Source organism: Gossypium hirsutum, chromosome D01, assembly GCF_007990345.1.
Source record: "Gossypium hirsutum isolate 1008001.06 chromosome D01, Gossypium_hirsutum_v2.1, whole genome shotgun sequence".
In the NCBI taxonomy this organism is placed as follows: domain Eukaryota; kingdom Viridiplantae; phylum Streptophyta; class Magnoliopsida; order Malvales; family Malvaceae; genus Gossypium; species Gossypium hirsutum.
The window spans coordinates 20,291,518-20,311,758 of NC_053437.1; the positions used below are offsets into that span (position 1 = coordinate 20,291,518).

General features: G+C 31.8%; 3 protein-coding genes across 3 annotated transcripts; all 3 read left to right on the forward strand.

Moving 5' to 3' along the window:
• The first annotated feature begins 942 nt into the window (after positions 1-942).
• On the forward strand, positions 943-3,977 carry LOC107916570 (uncharacterized). The gene is made up of 7 exons (XM_016845845.2): positions 943-1,414; positions 1,690-1,747; positions 1,884-1,964; positions 2,072-2,107; positions 2,305-2,544; positions 2,634-2,775; positions 3,262-3,977. Exons 1-7 carry the CDS (start codon positions 1,227-1,229, stop codon positions 3,750-3,752), a joined length of 1,236 nt encoding a protein of 411 aa, XP_016701334.2. The 5' UTR covers positions 943-1,226; the 3' UTR covers positions 3,753-3,977.
• A 1,535-nt stretch (positions 3,978-5,512) lies between these two features.
• Positions 5,513-7,692, forward strand: LOC107921308 (B3 domain-containing protein At5g42700). Its single transcript, XM_016851188.2, has 7 exons — positions 5,513-5,801; positions 5,893-5,988; positions 6,068-6,099; positions 6,173-6,335; positions 6,724-6,930; positions 7,047-7,125; positions 7,446-7,692. Exons 1-6 carry the CDS (start codon positions 5,661-5,663, stop codon positions 7,083-7,085), a joined length of 678 nt encoding a protein of 225 aa, XP_016706677.1. The 5' UTR covers positions 5,513-5,660; the 3' UTR covers positions 7,086-7,125; positions 7,446-7,692.
• A 10,134-nt stretch (positions 7,693-17,826) lies between these two features.
• On the forward strand, positions 17,827-19,064 carry LOC107917144 (BRI1 kinase inhibitor 1). Its single transcript, XM_016846527.2, has one exon. It carries the CDS (start codon positions 18,158-18,160, stop codon positions 18,989-18,991), a length of 834 nt encoding a protein of 277 aa, XP_016702016.1. The 5' UTR covers positions 17,827-18,157; the 3' UTR covers positions 18,992-19,064.
• Positions 19,065-20,241: the final 1,177 nt, after the last annotated feature.

Consider the following 20,241-nt stretch of genomic DNA (forward strand, 5'->3'; position numbering starts at 1 on the left):
GGCTAGCACCCAAAAATTTTTATTTTATTTTTTTTCGTATATTTATATCTGACTCTGACACGAAAAAAATTAATTTTTTTTTAAATTGTACTGGGTGCCGGCCATTGACAGGCCAGCACCCAAAATTTTTTTTATTTTTTTCGTATATTTATATCTGACTCTGACACGAAAAAAAGAATTTTTTTAAATTTGTACTGGGTGCCGGCCATTGACAGGCCAGCACTTAAATTTTTTTTTAATTTTTTTTGTATATTTAAATTTGATTCTGACACGAAAAAAAAAGAATTTTTTTAATTTGTACTGAGTGCCGGCCATTGACAGGCCATCACCCAAATTTTTTTTTTATTTTTTTCGTATATTTATATTTAACTCTGACACAAAAAAAAGTAAATTTTTTTTAAAATTGTACTGGGTGCCGGCCATTGACAGCCAGCACCCAAAATTTTTTTATTTATTTTTTTCGTATATTTATATCTGACTCTGACACGAAAAAAAAGAATTTTTTTTAAATTGTACTGGGTGCCGGCCATTGACAGGCTAGCACCCAATTTTTTTTTCGTATATTTATATCTTATTTTGACAAAAAAAGAATTTTTTTTACTGTTGGGTGCCGGCCATTGACAGGCCAGCACCCAAAAAATAATTTTTTTTCTTTCTCCTTTTTTGTATATCAATATTATACAAATTTTTAAAAAAAAACATGGGTTTCGGCCACTAACAGGCCAGAACCCAAAAAATTAATTTTTAAAATTCTGACACAATTATTAGACAATCATTGATGTAAAAAACGAGTGAATACTGTTTATTTTAAGTTATTTTGGTGATTGTTTTTGAACTTGGGTTATTTTTATAAATATAATTTATTTTTGAGTTAATTTGATAAAACAGCCGACAAAATTAATCCATTTAATACCACTATCTAACTTGTCTGAAAATTAATATAATGTAAGTAAAATTTCCAAGGAGGCAAGGATTAGGTTGCAAGACTTGAAAGACACAATCAATCGCAGGAAGTCGGGCATACTTTTCGTTCACAGTTCCCTATAAAACGCTGGGGAAAAAAAAATCAGACTTGCATTATTAATCTATTTCAAGTTTGGTCCATAGATTGATTCAAATTCTCTGCAGTTTCTGTTTTTTTCTTTTTAATTTCTTGAGGTGTGTGGAACTAAGAGAAGCTTAATTATTGCTTGATAATTTGAGTGGAAGGGTTGAAGGAAGAGAGAATGTGGGGATTTGGGGGGAGATATTATTGGGGGAGAAAGGAAAGCGTGGAAAGAAGGAAAAATGGTGGAGGTATAGTTGTAGTGTTCGCTTGGATGTCCAGTCAAGAGAAGCACTTGAAGAACTATGTTCAACTTTACGCTTCTTTGGGTTGGGATTCTCTCGTTTGCCATTCAGAATTCTTAAACATGTATGGGGTTTTAAGCTAATTTTGGATATGAATTTACTTTCAATTTAATCTTATTTGTTTGTTGGCTGGTGGATGCTTTTGACTTACTGTAGCACTTGATTTCCCGTGCTGTAAACTGGGTTTTCTTTTTTAATCTTATGGTAATATGGAAATGAGGGATATTGGTTGGAATTGCTGCAGATTCTCATATGTCTTTGATTGATACTTTTGAACTGAAATTTTATGTGAATCTGCTAAAGGCTAACTGGGATTTTGATGTTTTGTAATCTGTGCAGGTTCTTCCCTGATAAGGCCGCAGCTTTAGCTCTTCATCTTCTTAAAGAACTTGTTCAGGTAATACTGAAAACAATCTTAATTTTGTGTGTTGCAAGAGGTGTTAATTCTGGCCCTCTGAATGGGTAGAGGAGTATTTTTATCAATTCTCTCAAATTTCCCCCATTTTTCAGTTTCTCTTTCTGATTTTGTGCAGGAGCTAAAGATTAGGCCATGCCCTGTGGTCTTTGCATCTTTTTCCGGTGGCCCTAAGGCCTGTATGTACAAGGTTCTTCAGGTATTTCTTTCACAACTTTGAAAACCCCATTGCTTTTTTTACCTTATATGTTTAATACTTGTTTCCGTTTGCTTGTGCTGATATAGCTTTATATTTGCTTGTCGCAGATGATCGAGGGATTGTGTGAAGTGCAAGTAAATCCAGTATGTTATACCTCTATTAAGATGCTAACCTTTTACTATCTTCTTAAATCATGCAATTGCAGTCAGTTTTTCCATTATTCTTTAGGGCTATTTGGTACCGATACCGGAAATCCTTGTTTCTCTTTTCTATATGACAAAAAAATCAACAAATGACGGTATAATGGCATTTGCTGAGAATTGTTTTACTTCCATTGAAGGATGATCTCCAACTGCTGAAGGAGTGCTTTTCGGGCCATGTTTTTGATTCTAGTCCTGTGGATTTTACTAGTGACTTGGGTGCCCGATTTGTTGTTCACCCAACAGTTCTGCAAATGTCTCATCCACCACGAATGGCATCATGGATAGCAAATGGCATTGCTTCTGGTCTTGATGCTCTCTTCCTCAGCAGGTTTGAGTCCCATCGTGCTGAGTATTGGCAGACTCTATACGGTTCAATTGTAAGTGTACAATAAACACCGTTGTTCAAGTTATTGCTTTCTTTTTTCTTGAAAAACAATTTAGTTCACTAATTACAAATCTTTTGCAGAGGATGGGGGCCCCGTATCTCATATTATGCTCTGAAACTGATGATCTTGCTCCTAATCAAATTATCTGCAATTTCGCTCAAAGATTACAACAACTTGGAGGTGATATAAAACTTGTGAAGTTCAATGGTTCGCCTCATGTAGGTTAGTTTTTAAACTTATGAGAAATTGCTCTTACTAGTACATGATCATACCACAGATAAAAGCTTTAAACGGGGAACATATTTAGACTGAAAGAAAAGGGATGGCACAACGGGGCCTTATATATAATATGGGTAGTCATTCATTCATCTTCAAGCATTATGAAACATTAAGTTCGTGATTGCCTTGCACAAGTCCGACAGCAGCGGAGTTTAGTGTCTTTTCTTTACCAAAATGCTTAAATGAGAACAAAGAGATCAAAGGGATCACATGTTTATGATATACAATTGAAAGAAACATTTTCTGGTCCAGACCCATCTTTGCATGATAAAAAAGGTTGCATATTTATCTTCAACATAAGCCTAGCTAATGCAGATGACTTTTTTAACTTCCTTTCATTTGTAGCAATAGTTATATTTTCTTGTATCTATAAATCAATCACATTGAAGTTTCGACATGTCAACGTGTTCCAATTAATGGTCTTTACAGGTCATTATCGGCATTATCCAGTTGATTACAAGGTCGCCGTGACTGAGCTTCTTGGTAAGGCAGCTGCCTTGTATTCCCGAAATATTCAACAATTTGAGGGTGAGCGAATTGGATCAGCAGGGGCACAGGATGAAATCTCTGAGCCGGTCTCCAATATCAGCAAAATAGCCTTAAGACCAAACAAGAGCTTTCAGGGAACTCCTCTGGTGCAAAGCAGTAATTTCCTCTTGCCTAGTTTGATAGAATATAACGAAGGTAGAGATCTTGGGTCCGTGCAAGATGAGCAAAAGGAAGGTTTAATCCATTTGGCTCACCCTCCAAGCATCAATCTCCACGGGGTTCTTGGTCAAATCCTTTTCGATGCATGTGTTCCGAAGAACGTTGAAGGCTGGGATCTAAAGTCATCAGACTCCTCACGCAAACACCCATATACTTCTCGGCGGAATTCCCATTTCAATCCAATCAAATGCATTCGAAGATCCAGGCTATAAACATATTCTGCTTTTCCAGCTTGAAGAAGGAATGCTTTGAAGTGGGGCATAGAGCACAATGAAACTCCTAAAAGGATAAAAAAAAGAAGGGGGCAATGTGTGATTTATTAAATTTCTGTTTTGTGGAACAATAAAAGGTTAATTCTATGTTTTGAGCTGTTAGACCCGTGTTCTAACATTAACTGTATAGCGAATTTACCAGAAAAGCTCTAACTTTTGTCTGAATCTTAGCCCATCAAAATGGAAAAAGAAAATAAGGCAACGGTTTCACATATGAGATTTCTTTTAAAAAATTATCATCTACATTTTAGTAATTTATTTTACCGTTTTGTCATTAACGGTAACCATCACATGTAATATTATCATTTCAAAAGAAAATTTTAGGTTAAATTATATAATTGGTTTCTATATTTTTTTTAATTTCTTTGAACTTTCCTTTTTTTCTTCTTTTTTATTTTCCATTCTCTTCTCCTCTTCCATTTGTTTTCCTCCCTTTTTTTTTTCTTTTAACGTAATTTTCCTATGTTTTTTATTTGTTAAAACTTATCCCTATACTTTTATTTTTTTTGAGCAATTTAATTTTTTCTTTTTATTTCTTTAATTTTCTTTCCTTCTTCCCCATTATTTCTTTCTCTTCTCATATTTTTTATTGCAGAAACATAATCTTTGCCCACCAAATAAACCAAGTCCTTGTTTCTTTTACATGGTTCCTAAATTCACTGAAAATTGAATATCAATTATTCTTAATCAAATCTTGATTTGAATATGGCCTAAATTTGAAACTAAAATTAGATCTAACTAATTAATATAAAAAATCACATCCTTAATCAAATCTAAACATAAATTGAATTCTTTATAATCAAAATAATTTTTTTGTTTCCTTTTATTTTATTTCTGACGAAGAAAATTAAGCAAACAATAAAGTTAATCTAAATCTTCTTGGATTCCCAAACAAGCTTGATTGGAAACCGAGCATGGATGAACCAAAGAGAGAAAGGGAGCATGGAACCAACCTGGTTTGGGTAAAGTTGAGGGTAAATTTCGTATGGTGGTTGTTTTAGTCATTGAGAGTGTAAAGCTCGTTTGAAGAATCCGTGAAACAACGTAATTTCGAGAGGGGGAAAATGTTGTAGGTAAGATAGATAAAGTGATCATGGGGGTTGGTTAGGAGGTTAAGGGAACAAGTTCGAGAAACTTTGTTGAGGATGGACTGCCATAAGTCACGACTGGCGAGGTCTTTGAGTGAGACGAGCTTGTGAAATAGGTCATTGAGAGATCCAAATTGGTTCGTCAAAGCGATGATGGGTAATGAGGGTTTGTAATTGTGGGGTGAGAATATACGAAGAAAGTTATATTTTGGTTTCAGATTTCACCTTTTCTTTTTTCATAAACATAAAAAAATTTTAACAAATGAAAAATATATAAAAACTAGGTTAAAAGAGACGAAGGGACGAAAATAGAGGGAGAAGAAGAAGAGAATAAAAAAAAAATTAAAAGAATATGAATGAAAAAAAATTAAATTGCTCAAAAAAATGGGATCAATTGTACAATTTAACCTAACATTTTGTTTGAAATGATGATTTAACGTGCCACATTAGCTTACTGTTACACCGTTAACGGCAGTTAACAGCTCAGTGACTAAAATGTTACAACACGTTAAAGTAAGTGACTAAAATGTAACATTTCAAATATAAGTAATTAAAATGTAATTTGAGGTAAAGAAAAGTGACTATTTTGGTAATTTAACTTTTTTAAAATTTGATTTTGAAATTGATTGAATGGGTGGTTCAATCGAGGTAATGAAGAAGTGAGAGGCCAACGGTCGAGTGGGGTTGTTCTTAAATCACAGCGCCAATCCAATCCCATTTAGCCAAAGCGCTTTTGATTTTAATTCTCAACAACATAACAATGGTGGTAGCAAAGGAGAAGATGATGTCCTACGAGGAAATCCGTCAGAAACGTGTGGAAGAAAACAAGAAAAGAATGGAAGCTCTCAATCTTCCACAGCTTTCTACACTTCTTCATACCCCATCTTTCAAACCCTCTCCGGTTCCATCTCTCTGCAATTCCTCCTCCAATTTTTATTTCTTTATTTTACTAAAGAGAAGCTCACTTTGTATAGTTTATTTAATCCAAACAGAGGAAACAGATGAAGCTTCGGACAGTCGAAAAACAATTGGTTGTGGTTAGAAGATCGAGTCGTGTCGCCAACAAACCGGCCCCGGTTTACCAAGAAGTGAGTGATTTCCTCGATTCTCTTTCATGGGTTTAGTTAAAAATGGTGGCATTAATCTTACCTTGATCTCTTTGAGTAGGTTCTTGTGGATAAAGTGATGATACCTAGAAGGTAATGCTTGTTTGGATTTTTTGATATTTGTTTGTATTTGTAGGGTTTAATGATTTTTTGGTGGCAAATTTAGGGTATCTAAGCATAGGGATCTGTCAAACCGGGTGTATGCTTCAGATGAAGCTAGAGCAGAGGCTTTGGAGAAAGCAGAAAAATTGGAATCTGGTTTAGACCCTCATTTTCCTGTCTTCATTAAGTCCATGCTTCAATCACATGTTACCGGTGGATTTTGGCTGGTTTGTTTATCATTCTAAGCTATTTCGTTCTTCCTTATTCAATCTATAGATGATAGTAGACCTAACAATGCCAGCCAAGACATGAAAATACAAAAAATGTCAACATTTATTCATCCAAATTATTAACCAATCAATAAGTCTACACATGAACAGGTATATATACACGAATTGTCATGATAGCTATGTAGCAGTATCATTGATTTACGGCTTCACTGTTAATATACATGTTCTTGTACAAAGTTTGGGATTTGGGAAACAAAATTGATAGTATAGGTTGGTTTGTGTATCAAATTTTGAACCACTCATATACTCTAGGTTTAAAAAAGAAAAAAAGGAAGGGAAAGGGGGTCTGTTCCTCATTAAGATCTGTGAGTTAATTCGATGACAGGGCCTACCGGTCCATTTCTGCAAGACAAATCTTCCCAAGCGCGATGAGGTCATGACTTTGGTAGATGAAGAAGGCCATGAGTATCCAACCATATATTTGGCTAAAAAAACAGGACTTAGCGGTGGATGGAAAGGGTTTGCAGTCGCTCACAGGTTGGTCGATGGTGATGCAGTCGTGTTTCAGTTACTCCAACGTACAACATTTAAGGTGATTCCACTTAAATAGGGTCCTATATGTTTATTGCAGACTATCCCTTTCTGTTGTTATTTGCCCTTGTGTCTGTGGATCAACTTCTGAGTCATTCTCACTGTTTCCTTTTATAGGTTTACATTATAAGGGTGAAGGGTTCCGAACAAAGTTAGCTGCTATAATGTTGGAACCGTGCCAGCGGAGTCAGTTTAGGTAATGATTTTGGATAAATACTGCTAAAGTAAGATAATCATTGATATTTCTAAAGCATCAAATATTAATTCAGCATTGTCAAAGTAGAGTATGTGCAGTAGAATCTTGATATAGACACTTGCAATTTGTTTCATGCTTTTGCTAATCTTGTGGGATTGGGACCTACTTGAAGTTATTCGGAATGGGACATTCAACTTATTTCTCACTCCATTGACATCTTAGGCACATGTTTTTGCATATTAATTAATAAATAAATCTGTGAGAAAACTAGCAAGTCTATCACGCTATTATCTTCTGATTTATTAATATTAATGTTGCAGGTAAGACAGGGTTAGATGGAATTCCTTTGCCATTGCCTTTTGTTCATAGATCTGCTTAACCCCAAGACCTGCAATAGATTTATGTACTGATATTTTAGCTGTAAGCTTAATCTTTAGATTGTGATTTCCATGTCCAACATAGACCTGCTATTGTTGGCATTATTTCCCCTAACTAGCACTTTATATTATTTTAGTATAATATTTTTAGTGATGTAATTATATATTTTTCTATCAATTACTTTATTTATGCCTGTATTATAAATTATATTTATTTTCATGTTTGCCATTATATTATTAATTGGTTACAAGATGTTAGCACTTTAGAATCTTTTTTTTTAGATCTAAAAGCACATAAGTTGAAAATTATAGTAATAAGAAAATAATTAAAAAAGCATCCAAGCTACAATTGTATCGGTTAGTATTATGTGATTAATAATTTAACAATCATTATTATTAAATTATTATTAATTACCATATGATATGATTAGCCAATCAACTATTTCATAGGTTTATGTTTGATAATGGTTTGTCCGCCCAACATGGGATGGGGTGCAACACACGGTAGTTCTGGTGTGACTTTAAATATAAATTTAGGAAAAGTTTTACTCTACTTTAAACTATAAAAATGGTCACTTTTATTTGTCTCAGATAATATTTTAGTTACTTATATTTGAAATGTTACATTTTAGTCACGTTATCGTTTTGTTACGAAGTGCTCACACTCTCTAATGGTAGTCCTATGTGGCAGTCCAAATGAATTTTAAATGTCAACTTGGATGTCTGGTTGTTAGGATGAAAATAGGTTTTTAATTAAATAAATTTAATTTAAACTATCACGTAGGACATCCATGTTGGCATTTAAAACCCATTTGGACTACCATGTAGGATCACCGTTAGGAGGTAACGAAGCTTAACAGTAGAGTGACCACATTGTAACAAAACAATAACGTAAGTGGCTAAAACATAACCTTTCAAATATAAGTGATTAAAATGTAATCTGAAGCAAATAAAAGTGACTATTGTCGTAATTTATTCAAGTTTATATTAGGGGAATATCAAAAATTTTTAGAGCTATGAGAGTATATCAAAATTATAATTAGGTTTAAATATAAAATTTTAAGAAAATATAGACATTTTTATGGATAATCATTAACAATTTGGTATTTATAATAAATGGGAGAAAATTATATTGTTTTGGTTAATAAGTGTTATCATTTTGTATCCAAATTTGACACATTTTTTAATGTGGTATATGCATTATTTTTTTATTTAATTTGATATCTGTATTTGACAAAAGTAATATATTTTGGTATTCAAAGGTAATTGTTAATTTTTTAGTGTTTAATTCAGGTTTTAGGGTTAAATTGATGAAATTTAATTGTTAATATTATTAACTAGTTATGAATTTTCATCAAATCAACTCTAAAATTTGAATCAAACACTAAAAGTTAATGTTGCTATATTTAGGTACCAAAATATATAATTTTGGTCAAATACAAGTACTTCATTGCACCAAAATATAACACATGTACCACATTAAAGAAAGTGTCAAGCTCAAGGACCAAATTATGTATTAAGCTAAATTAAAATAACTAAATAAGTTCACATGAAAAAAAATTGGGATTACATAATGTGAAATACTAAAATTCCTAACATCCATTAGATTGTATTTGGCAAATTAAACCCAAAATTAAACAAATTCACTATTAACATTAAATTTATTCTATTAAAAAATCATGAAAAATTCAAACCTAATAATATTTAGCAATTAACTTTCATCAAATCAACCCTAAAACTCGAATTAAATACTAAAAGGTTAACAATTACCTTTGAATACCAAAATATATAATTTTTGTCAAATACATGTACCTAATTGAATAAAAAATAATGTTGGTACCACATTAGAAAAAATTGTCAACTCAAGTATCAAATTATGTTTTTAGCCAAATTAAAATAACCAAATATGTTCACATGAAAATGAAATTGGGATAACCTAGATATGAAATACTAAAATTCCTAACATTATATAATTAGATATTTTCTTAGATACAAAAAATTCTAAGGATATAAAAATTCCTAACGAATTACCAAAATTTTTAAGTGCACATTATTAGATATTTTGATATATACCACAAATTCTAAGGCGATACCAAAATTTATAAGATAATCGCTAGAAATTGTGGTATACCAAAATTTATAAGTGAATATCCTTAGATATTTTGGTATATACCATAATTTCTAAGGGAATACCAATATTTTTATGGAACCTCGTAAGAAATTTTGGTATACCAAAATCGTGTTGTATAAACTTATAACAAGATTTCTAACGAAATACCAAAATTTCTAAGAGGTTATCTTTAGAAATTCTGGTATATACCTTAATTTCTAAAGAAATATTAATATTTCTATGGAACCTCGTTAGAATTTTGATATACCAAAATCTAAATTTATGAGCCTATACCAAGATTTCTAATAAAATATCACTATTTCTAATAGCACATCCTTAGATATTTTGGTATATACTAAAATTTCTAACAAGATGGTATACCAATATCCGGATTTATAAACCTATACCAAAATTTCTAATGAAGTACCAATATTTCTATAGAACCTCATTATTGTTGGTACTTAATTAGAAATTTTGATATACCAAAATTCAAATTTATAAGTTTTTACCAAAATTTCTAAGAGCTTATCCTTAGATATTTTGGTATATACTATGATTTTTAATCAAGCATCCAAATTTCTAATAAGAGCATATCCTTAGATATACCGATATAGGTTTGTCAAGGTATACAAATTTTCTAATGAAGTACCTAATATTTCTATGGAACCTTGTTAGAAATATCGATATACCAAAATCCAGATTTATCAGTTTTTACCAAAATTTCTAATGAAATACTAAAAATTTCTAAGAACTTATCCTTAGATATTTTGGTATATATATACCACAATTTCTAATGAAGTACCCAATATATTGGTATAGGTTTCTCAAGTTGTACAGATTTTCTAACAAAAATACTAAATTCCGAATCTTTTAGAAATATTTTTAAATATCGAAATTTTGGCAATTATAATGAAATGAATAAAATCATTTTGTTTTGGTTAATAAGTGTTATCAAGGAAACTAGTAATTTAATTGAAAGTATAACGAAATATCATAATATGAAAAAAAATATAACCAAATACGAAATACCAAAATTCCTAAGATTATATAACTAAATATTTTGGTAAATATCAAAATTCGAAAACACATATCCTTAGGTATTTTGGTATATACCACAATTTTTAAGGTGATACCAAAATTTCTAAGATAATTGTTAGAAATTGTTGTATATATATACACCACAATTTCTAAGAGAATACCAATATTTCTATGGAACCTTGTTAAAAATTTTGGTATACCAAAATTGTGTTACACAATATTTTACCAAAAATTCTAAGAGATTAACCTTAGATATTTTTGGCATATACCACAATTTATCAGGGAATACTAATATTTCTAAGGAACATTGATAGAAATTTTGGTATTCCTTAGTTTGCTCATATTCTTTTTGTTGTGTAAAGAGAATAGTTAAGGTTTTTGAGGTATAAAACTTTAAGTAAATTGTAAAGAGTTTCTAATTGAGCCATAAAAGCTAAAGGGTTGTAGTTTAGCCACAAAAATTAGGAGGAATGTTCTATCTTCGCCTTTGTGAAAATATAGAGATTATAAATGTTATACATTTTCCTTGAAAGGTAGCAATTTTTATAGTGAATTAGGAAAATCCTTAGTTAAGATATACTAACGTAGTGAAGGTAGTCAATTGAGGCAGAACCAATATAAATTGAATTGCCCAAACTATTCTCCATTCTCATTTATTTTGGAATAGTTTGTAGAAGTTTTTAAAACATCAATTCACCTTCGGGCCTAACAATATTTCATGAATATAGTGGGCCTAAAATTTTTTAAAATAAAATAAAATAAATTGATTTTTTCAATAGTTGAATGGATTAAGTCTAACCATAATATGTTGTTGGTGCTATGATAGTGACTTCATCAAGTTGCAATTCACGTTCTTTATCTATTGACATGTCATAAGGAGTATCGTATGAAATATCTTCATGCCTTGTCTGTAAGGCACGAGTAAAAGGATGATGAGAAGGACCCAACCCTACTTGAATGAAATCAACTAAACCAACTTCAGGAATTGGACTTTGTAAGGCCACTAATATATCGGCGATAAAATGGTTTTCTACACATAAATTTCAATACTATTAATATTGTGATGCATGGTATACAATTGTGTTTTTAACTCATGAATTTTAGTTTAGAGGTAGTGGCATAAACAGCACAAGCTTGTCCTAAGCTGTATGAGCAATTTTGCACCAACTATTTGAGGAAGGATCAACTTTGAAATAAACGTAAAGGTCTAACTAAGTACCATATGATCGTGACAAACCCTTAATGCATAAGCTGAATTGATTTGAAAATTGGTTGTAAGTTGAGACGAAAATTCCTTCAAACCATCTACATGATGTTCAACAACAAAGACTTGAAGCATAGGTATAAATTCTATCTTCCAAAGCAAACAGTTTGTAGAGGTGAGTTTCAATAGGATCTGGTGAAAGACATTAGGAAAAAGGATGGAGATGACCTTAAAATAGGTGTCACATCCATAACAGAAGTTTAAGTGGAGACAAATTGTTGCTCCAACTCTAATATGATGAATGAATTGATAAAAGAAGAAGAAATAGAAAAGATCAGGCAGATAGAGTTTCAACATGAAGCTCATGATACCATGAAAAGAGTAAATTCTCTCTACTTTTAGTAATTGTTATAAGAATGTATGTATATATATGGTTAAAATATGCCATAAGTCCTTATATTCTTTACAAATTTGGAATTTAGTCCTTATGTAACACCCTACACCTAGCCTGGTCGCCAAGCCCGAATATCAGGATACCACACCACCGTCTCATGTCATAACCAACAAGTAAAAGCTCATTTTAACATAACATCCTTCAATTTGCTATTCACATCGGTCTTAAGTCAATCATACTAGCTAGTTATCATTATCACATGCTAAACTTATATTAAATAGTCTTATAAACATATTAAAACATGCATATGATCCATTCAACAAAATTCTCAAACCAGGTCTGTAGGTATCGATACTGACACTAAGGTATCGATATTTTCTTTAAGTGGTATCGGTACCACCTGGAAAAATGATACCGAACTAGCATTCTATTTCTCGATTAAAAATTAAAGTCTCAAAAATTATTCGTACCTGCCGTGAAGTATTGATAAATTTACCCTGAGTATCGATACTCGAGCAAAGGTATCGATACCAAATCTCTATTTTGACTTCCTACACATTTCAAAATACAAAGGTATTGATTTTAAGACTCGATTATCGATACATCTGCTCCATACCTCAAAAATACAACATACATAAGAAATTAGTTTGTTTTAATTTAGTTTTTAAACATCATACATCAATTACTTCGACAAATAATCATTCAACAGGCTAATTAACATTTCAATTTCACAAAATCGTGTTCGAGCAAGTAACGTCAATCCATTCTTATGTTCATGAACCCAAGCATCACAATAACATGTAATCCTTATAAACCGAACCAAAAACCAACATAATGTCTAGAAATGAACAGGGCTATAATGAGTCTACCATATTTCCTTTTTCCTCAAAACGTAAATAATATAGAACACCTACGAAATAATGCAAAAGTCTTACTTGGATCACCTCTCGGAAACTACATCGCTCACACCGACACACAACTAATCTGTAATGGTTAAAGAAGGGAGTGGGTGAGCTTAACAAGCTTAGTGAATGCCTAGAACAACTACCGTGCAAACAATTCATCAAGTATTAACGAAACAACCATATAACATAACCTTAACAATTCCAACTTTAGTGTCATAATATACTTACTCGTGCATTATTATTAATTCTTTTACATGGTGAACATATTCACTTTTAAGCATATAGCATATTTCACATATAGTCACCTAACATACAATCATATATCACCATACTCATATAATCTCATGACGTTTAAGCATATGTCATAATACTCGTAAAATCACATAACATTCAAACATATACCCCAATACTCTAAAACATCTTTATAAATAAATTGCATAATAATCACATGTAATATAAACACACATTACAATACACACATATTCATAAGTTAAGACAAATTGGCACTTGAGCTATGAAACATAAAAGTGATCTCTATAATCACTCATCGGATACACAGATCTCCAACACACCAAACATAGAATCATAGAGTCAAACATGTCCCAAAAGTGAAGCATAAAGCTAACGCTCTCCTCATTTCCCCTCACATGTCCCGTTGAATGGAGCTTAGCTCACATTCCCTTATCCCTCCAACATGTCCCAGAGCTTCAATGCCCCAAATCATTGTACATATAGGTGAGTACTCACAATCCTATGGCATGCCAACTATATCCAACAGTTTTAAGATCACAAAGCCAAAATATCCAAAGTCAAACACATATCACTTACCGATTATCCGTGCACAATCACTGCATATTTGCATATTTAGCAAAACACTGTCACTAACATTTAACTATACATCACATGTACATATTTTCACTTTCATAACAGTTATCATAACCACATATCACATGTTATAGCATCTCATTTCAATTCACATATTCACAAACACATCAGCATTTTGTTCATAAGATAACATAGGTATGAGAAAGCTTACACTCGAAATTTAGAGTAGGGGTTTAGGCTACTACTAAATTCCCAAACAATGCATTGAATCATGTCCACAAGTAATTATTCCAAACACTCACTAATTATGCTTTCGTCTAAAAGTTGAAAGCTCAAACTAGTTTTTCCTTGCCTTTATCTCTACTCGTAAAAGGTCCTATTGAATCTGAAACTTCAACAAAAAAATTCACAGAACAATGCATTCAATAATCAACTAAGAACTCACCACAAGCAATAAAAAACATAAGCCTAAGATATGTTCCCATGTAACCGGAACTTATAACATAACAAACTTTAAATTCGAATATCTCGATCTATGCTTAATATTTTTGCCTAAAACCAATTCCGTTCATATTATAATTCACTTACGACTAATTATCAACCTTTAAACTACAATAAAATACTCAATTCATAGTATCAACTTTTTCGACATGTTTTATGGCTATTTTTCAAAAATTTATTAAAACTCAATAATTCTTTAACAAAACATCAAAGTAAAGTTAGAAACCTTCTAATTATGTGAAAACAAGTTGAAAAACACTTTGAAATCACATTTTTATGCAAAATCTCAAAATCCACCATTAACGACCCAATTTTCAACTTTTATTCAAAACATGTGATTTAGTGGCTAAAAATTTGGTTTTAAAGACTAAATAGCATTTAAAACTAACAAGAAGATGAACCGTTATCTTAGTTGATGAAAAACCGAGCGTTTGATAAAAAACTCGAAAAACCCACAAGCTTGACAATGGAGGAATCTATGGTGTTTTTGGGTGTTTTTCTTGGTCTTTTATAGAGGTCTAAGGTTCAAGGGTGATAGAAATCAAAGAGGATTAGGAATTAGAGTTCAAAATTGATTGAAATAGTAAGAGAGAATCAATGGACGACAACACTAGTTTTGGGGAAGAGTTAACGTGAAAAACTATAGGTGGGAAGAAAAAACTAGGTTGGATTTTAAATTTTGGTCTAATTGCTTCTTAAAAACTCACAATTTTGACTTTTTTACAAGTCGGTTCTTTTTCTAAAATTAAAAGTATTTAAAACTCATTTTCAGGAATTGATTTAATTTTCTAAAAACCATAATTGAAAACATTATTGATATGCCATGTCACAGAATTCCGAACACTCTAAGGCTAAAATTCCTAAAATACCTCTAAAACTCCTAGGCCTTATTTTGGAGTGTGACACATTATACTTTTATTTCCAAGAATTTAGTCTTACTTTTTAGATTTAACTCGAACAAATATATTCGATTCGATTCGATTCGAATTCCATCTCACTCGAATCGATTCGAGAAAACTTCAAATAAAGTTAGGATGATAAAATGAGATTCGAAAACTCGATTAACTCGAAAATTTTCGATTCGATCCGATTCGATCGAATGCTCACCCCTATTTATAACCAAGAGTTGAAACTATTGAACAAATACCTATTTGAATTGTTGTGTCTGTATGAACTCACAAAATATTTCCTATAAAAGGACTCAAATTTCTCTTGAATTGTCACATAAAAAACTCTGAAGGTAAAACAATTCTGCAGAAATTCTTTATAGAATTTAACATTCTTTTTATACATTGCTCAATGTTCAATAAACTATTTTTGTTAATGTAAAATGTAAATAATCATTTTTTATTAAAAAATATATATAATCATTGCATTTCGTTGTATCCTTGAGGATTAGTTTTTTGTTTTTCTTTTGCATGGTAATATATACTATAATAATGAATAAAAGTTTAAAAATAATAACTTGATACATGATTTGGTGCTTTGTGCTATTGATCACCTTTCTCTTTAAGTATTCTATGTGTTCTGTTTAAGTGCTCAAACTTAATTGACTAACAATTCAAACGTTTCACATTAAAACTGCCGTAGCTTGCTAGCATAATCTAACTTCACCATTTTTAGTTATTATTGAAATTTTTTATTTTAATACCAAGTTTGAAATTAAGCATGAAAACCAAGATATAATAAGACCAACTTAAATGATTTGATGTTTATTTTGAATTGAGAAACTCAATTTAATCTTCACATGATTAAATCCTAATATGATGATTTGATGAGAGAGAGAGAGGCAAAAGGAGAGGCTCCCCACACAAAGGTCAAATGATCTTTGTTAAGTGGTGGTGGAAGGTGGAATCTTTGTTTTATGTACCCTTTTCATTTCACATTTTTGGTTTGAGAATAGAGCCCCCCTCTATTTGAGTGGCGGAAGATGAGGCAGTCCAAAAATCATGTCACCATGATTGAGATGTTGACCATAACTAAATGAACAAAATACTTCACCTCTGTTACACGTGTGTGTGGGCTCATCCTTCTCACCTAATTCTTGAAAACTTTTGGCTTCCCTTTCTAATTCCTCTCATTCATCTTAATCCCACTTTGGTCGCGCTTTACTTCAGTCATTACCTTTGGAATTTGCCTGCCTCAGCCTACTGTTGAGATCATGACTAAAGCATCAATGTAGTTGAGTCGTTCAAATATAAGAGACACCTATTTTTGCATCATATCCGATCTTTAGCAATCAAATTATTTGAGGTAAAAGTATGATTTTTACATTTGTCTCCTCTATTTAAAACATAGATAAATTAATTTCTGTATGTTAGATCAAATAGTAAATTGGTTATTTTGTTAAAAATTTCATCTATTTTTACTGTTTAAAATTAGCCTCTATATATTAGCATAAGGTATACGTGACACGTCATGTATAACTATTTGATTATTTTGTCAGCCATGTCAGTTTTTAGTGGTAGAAATGGATGGAACAGAAAAGAACTGTTTACCTTTTGATTTAATGTATAAAAATTAATTTACTCATTCTTTAATAAAGAAAGTAAAATACAATTTAACTTTTAATTTAGAAATCTCGTCTACTTTTATGACATTATTTGCACTTTTTGTCAAGATACTTTTTGTATCTGTTTATCTAAATTCTTCAAAACGGGCAGTGGAAGCGTTGAAACTATGAACTTCACAAAATGTTTAAAATGTCAGTCCCATCTCATTTGTTTTAATTATGCTTTCAATCCCCTACTTTTAAAATTTAACTCTACTTTTTTTATTATTATTTAACAACTACAATTCACATTGTCAAATGGATTTCGTTAAATTGAATTATATGACAGTTTTAAAAATGAAGGACAAAAATCACGCCACCGATATAAAATTTCGTAAAATCATGCAATGCCCATATTCATAATTGAAAACCTTACAAATTAGATTTATCTTCCATCAACGAAATGATTTGGAGTTGGAATAAAATTTTAAAGGATTTATTTATTTGTTTGGTAAAACAGAAAAGGTCATAATTGATGAAAATCAGCTTAAAATATTGAAATTGGAGTGTGAATCGTGTCCTGCCCTGAAGTGAAATCTTCCAATGGCATCTTGTTCAAACTTTTTTGCTTTTTATAACTCGGTCATTGTGATTAGAACAGAAAAAGAAAAAGAAAGGTTTACCAAGTCTTAGTCTTATATTTCAATTTTCAATTCCAACTTTGAAATATTGCAATGCAAAGATGAGCAACTCAGTTTTATATTTATATATCCCATTTCGCCACTGCTCTGGCCAAATTTGGATGTTTATCATCTAAAATTTTCTTCCATTTTGAAAATAAATTTTTCCTAACCATAATTAAATTTAATGTTTCATCATCAAAAACTTGTATTCAATGCCCTACTTAAAAGTACATTGAAACCGCACCCAACCAGTTTTCTTCAACCCACCAACTCTTTTTGCGACACAAAACAAAATACATTGCTAAATGCAGTAAAAAGAAAAAGAGAAAAGGAAATCTAAGCAATGCCCAATTATGAGTTGCCACCGCACCCTTTTCTCTCATTTAGTAGACTGATACAAAGGAGGTTACCAAATATATGACTGAATATGACACACTTTATCCCCTTATCTCCATAACCATACTTGGGGGAAATTTGGTTTCAAGGTAGCTTTATTTTTCAATCATGGATACTTATCAGCAACCTGATGAAAGCAAAGTAAAGGAGGAAATAAGAGAAGGGTCATCCATATTATCCTCCCCTGTTTCAACACCTTCAACCTCTCCTTCTCATGAATTCTCCTTCACAGTCTCTCTCCACTCTTCCTCCAATTATAAAACCAATACCCCATCTTCAATCGCCGTCGATTTGTCTCCGGCTGATGACCTTTTCTTTCATGGCCATTTGCTCCCTCTTCATCTCCTTTCTCACCTCCCTGTCTCCCCACGTTCATCCACCAATTCATTGGACGGCTTCAACGTTCCACCAAAAGAGTTGGTTGATGATCCAAAACCCGTAAAACCCACCAGCAAAAGCGATAGCAATATCAGTCATCATCATCATCAACGCCACACCGTTGAAGAAGCAAAAGTGAAGAACAAGTCAAAGTCTTTCTCTTTGTTTAGTTTACCAAGGCGGCAAAAAGGGGTTAGAGAAAAAGAAGATAAAGAGAAACATGGCAAGAAAAATATGAGATTGGATTTGAGTAATGCGTTAAAGAGGTACATGAGGATGATTCGGCCATTGTTGTTCTTCACAGGAAAGAGAGAGAAGAAACTCCATCACCATACACAAGCTTACTCATTTTCAGGTAATTTGAGTTTGAGAAACAAAAAATCAGAGTTGAGAGGAAGGAAAAGAGACTATTATTCAGCTCCTGCTTCAATGAGGACATCTCCTACAAATAGTGGTCTTCTTGTTGCAACCACAGGGTCAACCAGTGATAGCACCATCGAAGAGTTGCAGGCTGCAATTCAATCTGCAATTGCTCATTGCAAGAACTCCTTTAAAGGGGGATGATAAAACTTAAATGCTAGGCCTAGTTTTCAGTTTTTTCCCCTTTTTAATCAACTTCTTCTCCAAGTTATATCAATTATTGCCTTTTTCTTTTTCTTTTTCATGTGTAAATGGTACATATAAACGAGTATGAAATTAGCTTAAAAGAATTGAAGATGGCTTCAACATATTTCATCTTTAAAATGAAAAACTTTTGTTCACATGATTCATTAGTTGCATAAAATTATAATAATGAAAGTTGTTTAATTTCAGTATGTTAAATTTGAGATTAGATTATGTTTTACATCCCAGCATTCCATGCAATGTGGCTTCTTTTCTTGAAGTAAATAAACTTGTTTATATCGGTTTGATTATACAAAATTCAGTGAGAAAATTAACAGTTGCAGAAGGTACAAAATCTAATGAAAATGAAACAGATAAGAGCAACTGATTGTGTGTGGTAAACTTTCTCATCAATTATAGGAAAGGGAAGGGAGAAAGGACATTGAGATTGTTGTGATCATATGATATGTCTATTTGATTAGGCCGACAGCAAAATCCCGTATCTGCAATAACCATGAAAAATAACAAGTGTTGGAGAAATTTTCATGGAAAATTTCCCATTTCACCATCAAAATCCTCTATTTTTTCCCCTTGCATTTTAATCTTTGTAAAAGATCACAAACAATGTTGTCATCGTGTTTGGTGCATTTTCATGGATGAAATTTTTAATAGAAGGTATAGTTTACTCTTTAATCTAATGTGTATAAATTACTTTACTAATTTTTTAAATAAAAAAGACAAAATGCAATTCAAATCTGACCACCATAATCCTTTTACCGAAATTTATCACATTTAGCAGTTGTCATAAAGTGTAAAAGAGCAAAGGATAGGTTTCATTTGATCAGTTAATCAAACATCTAATATAATTGCAAGGTCTATTCATCATATATTAACAATTGGCTGTCAACCACAGATGGGAAAACTGATTGAGTTGGAAAAGAAAAAAACACAGTGCCACAACAATCCAAAGCTTCACAGCTACTTAACAATAACATCTTTGCTCAATTCTATCAAATGATCACTTTGATTAACTCGGAAATGTAGAGCCCCGAGGCTATATTTGCATCGCCCACTGATAACACTCTAGAATAATGTATTTTTATGTATTAATTATGTATTTATTCTGAGTATGATCATGCTAATTTGAGCTATTTATGATCTTTTATCTCATAGGGACTAAATTTGAGGCAAAAGCAAAATTAAGGGCCAAA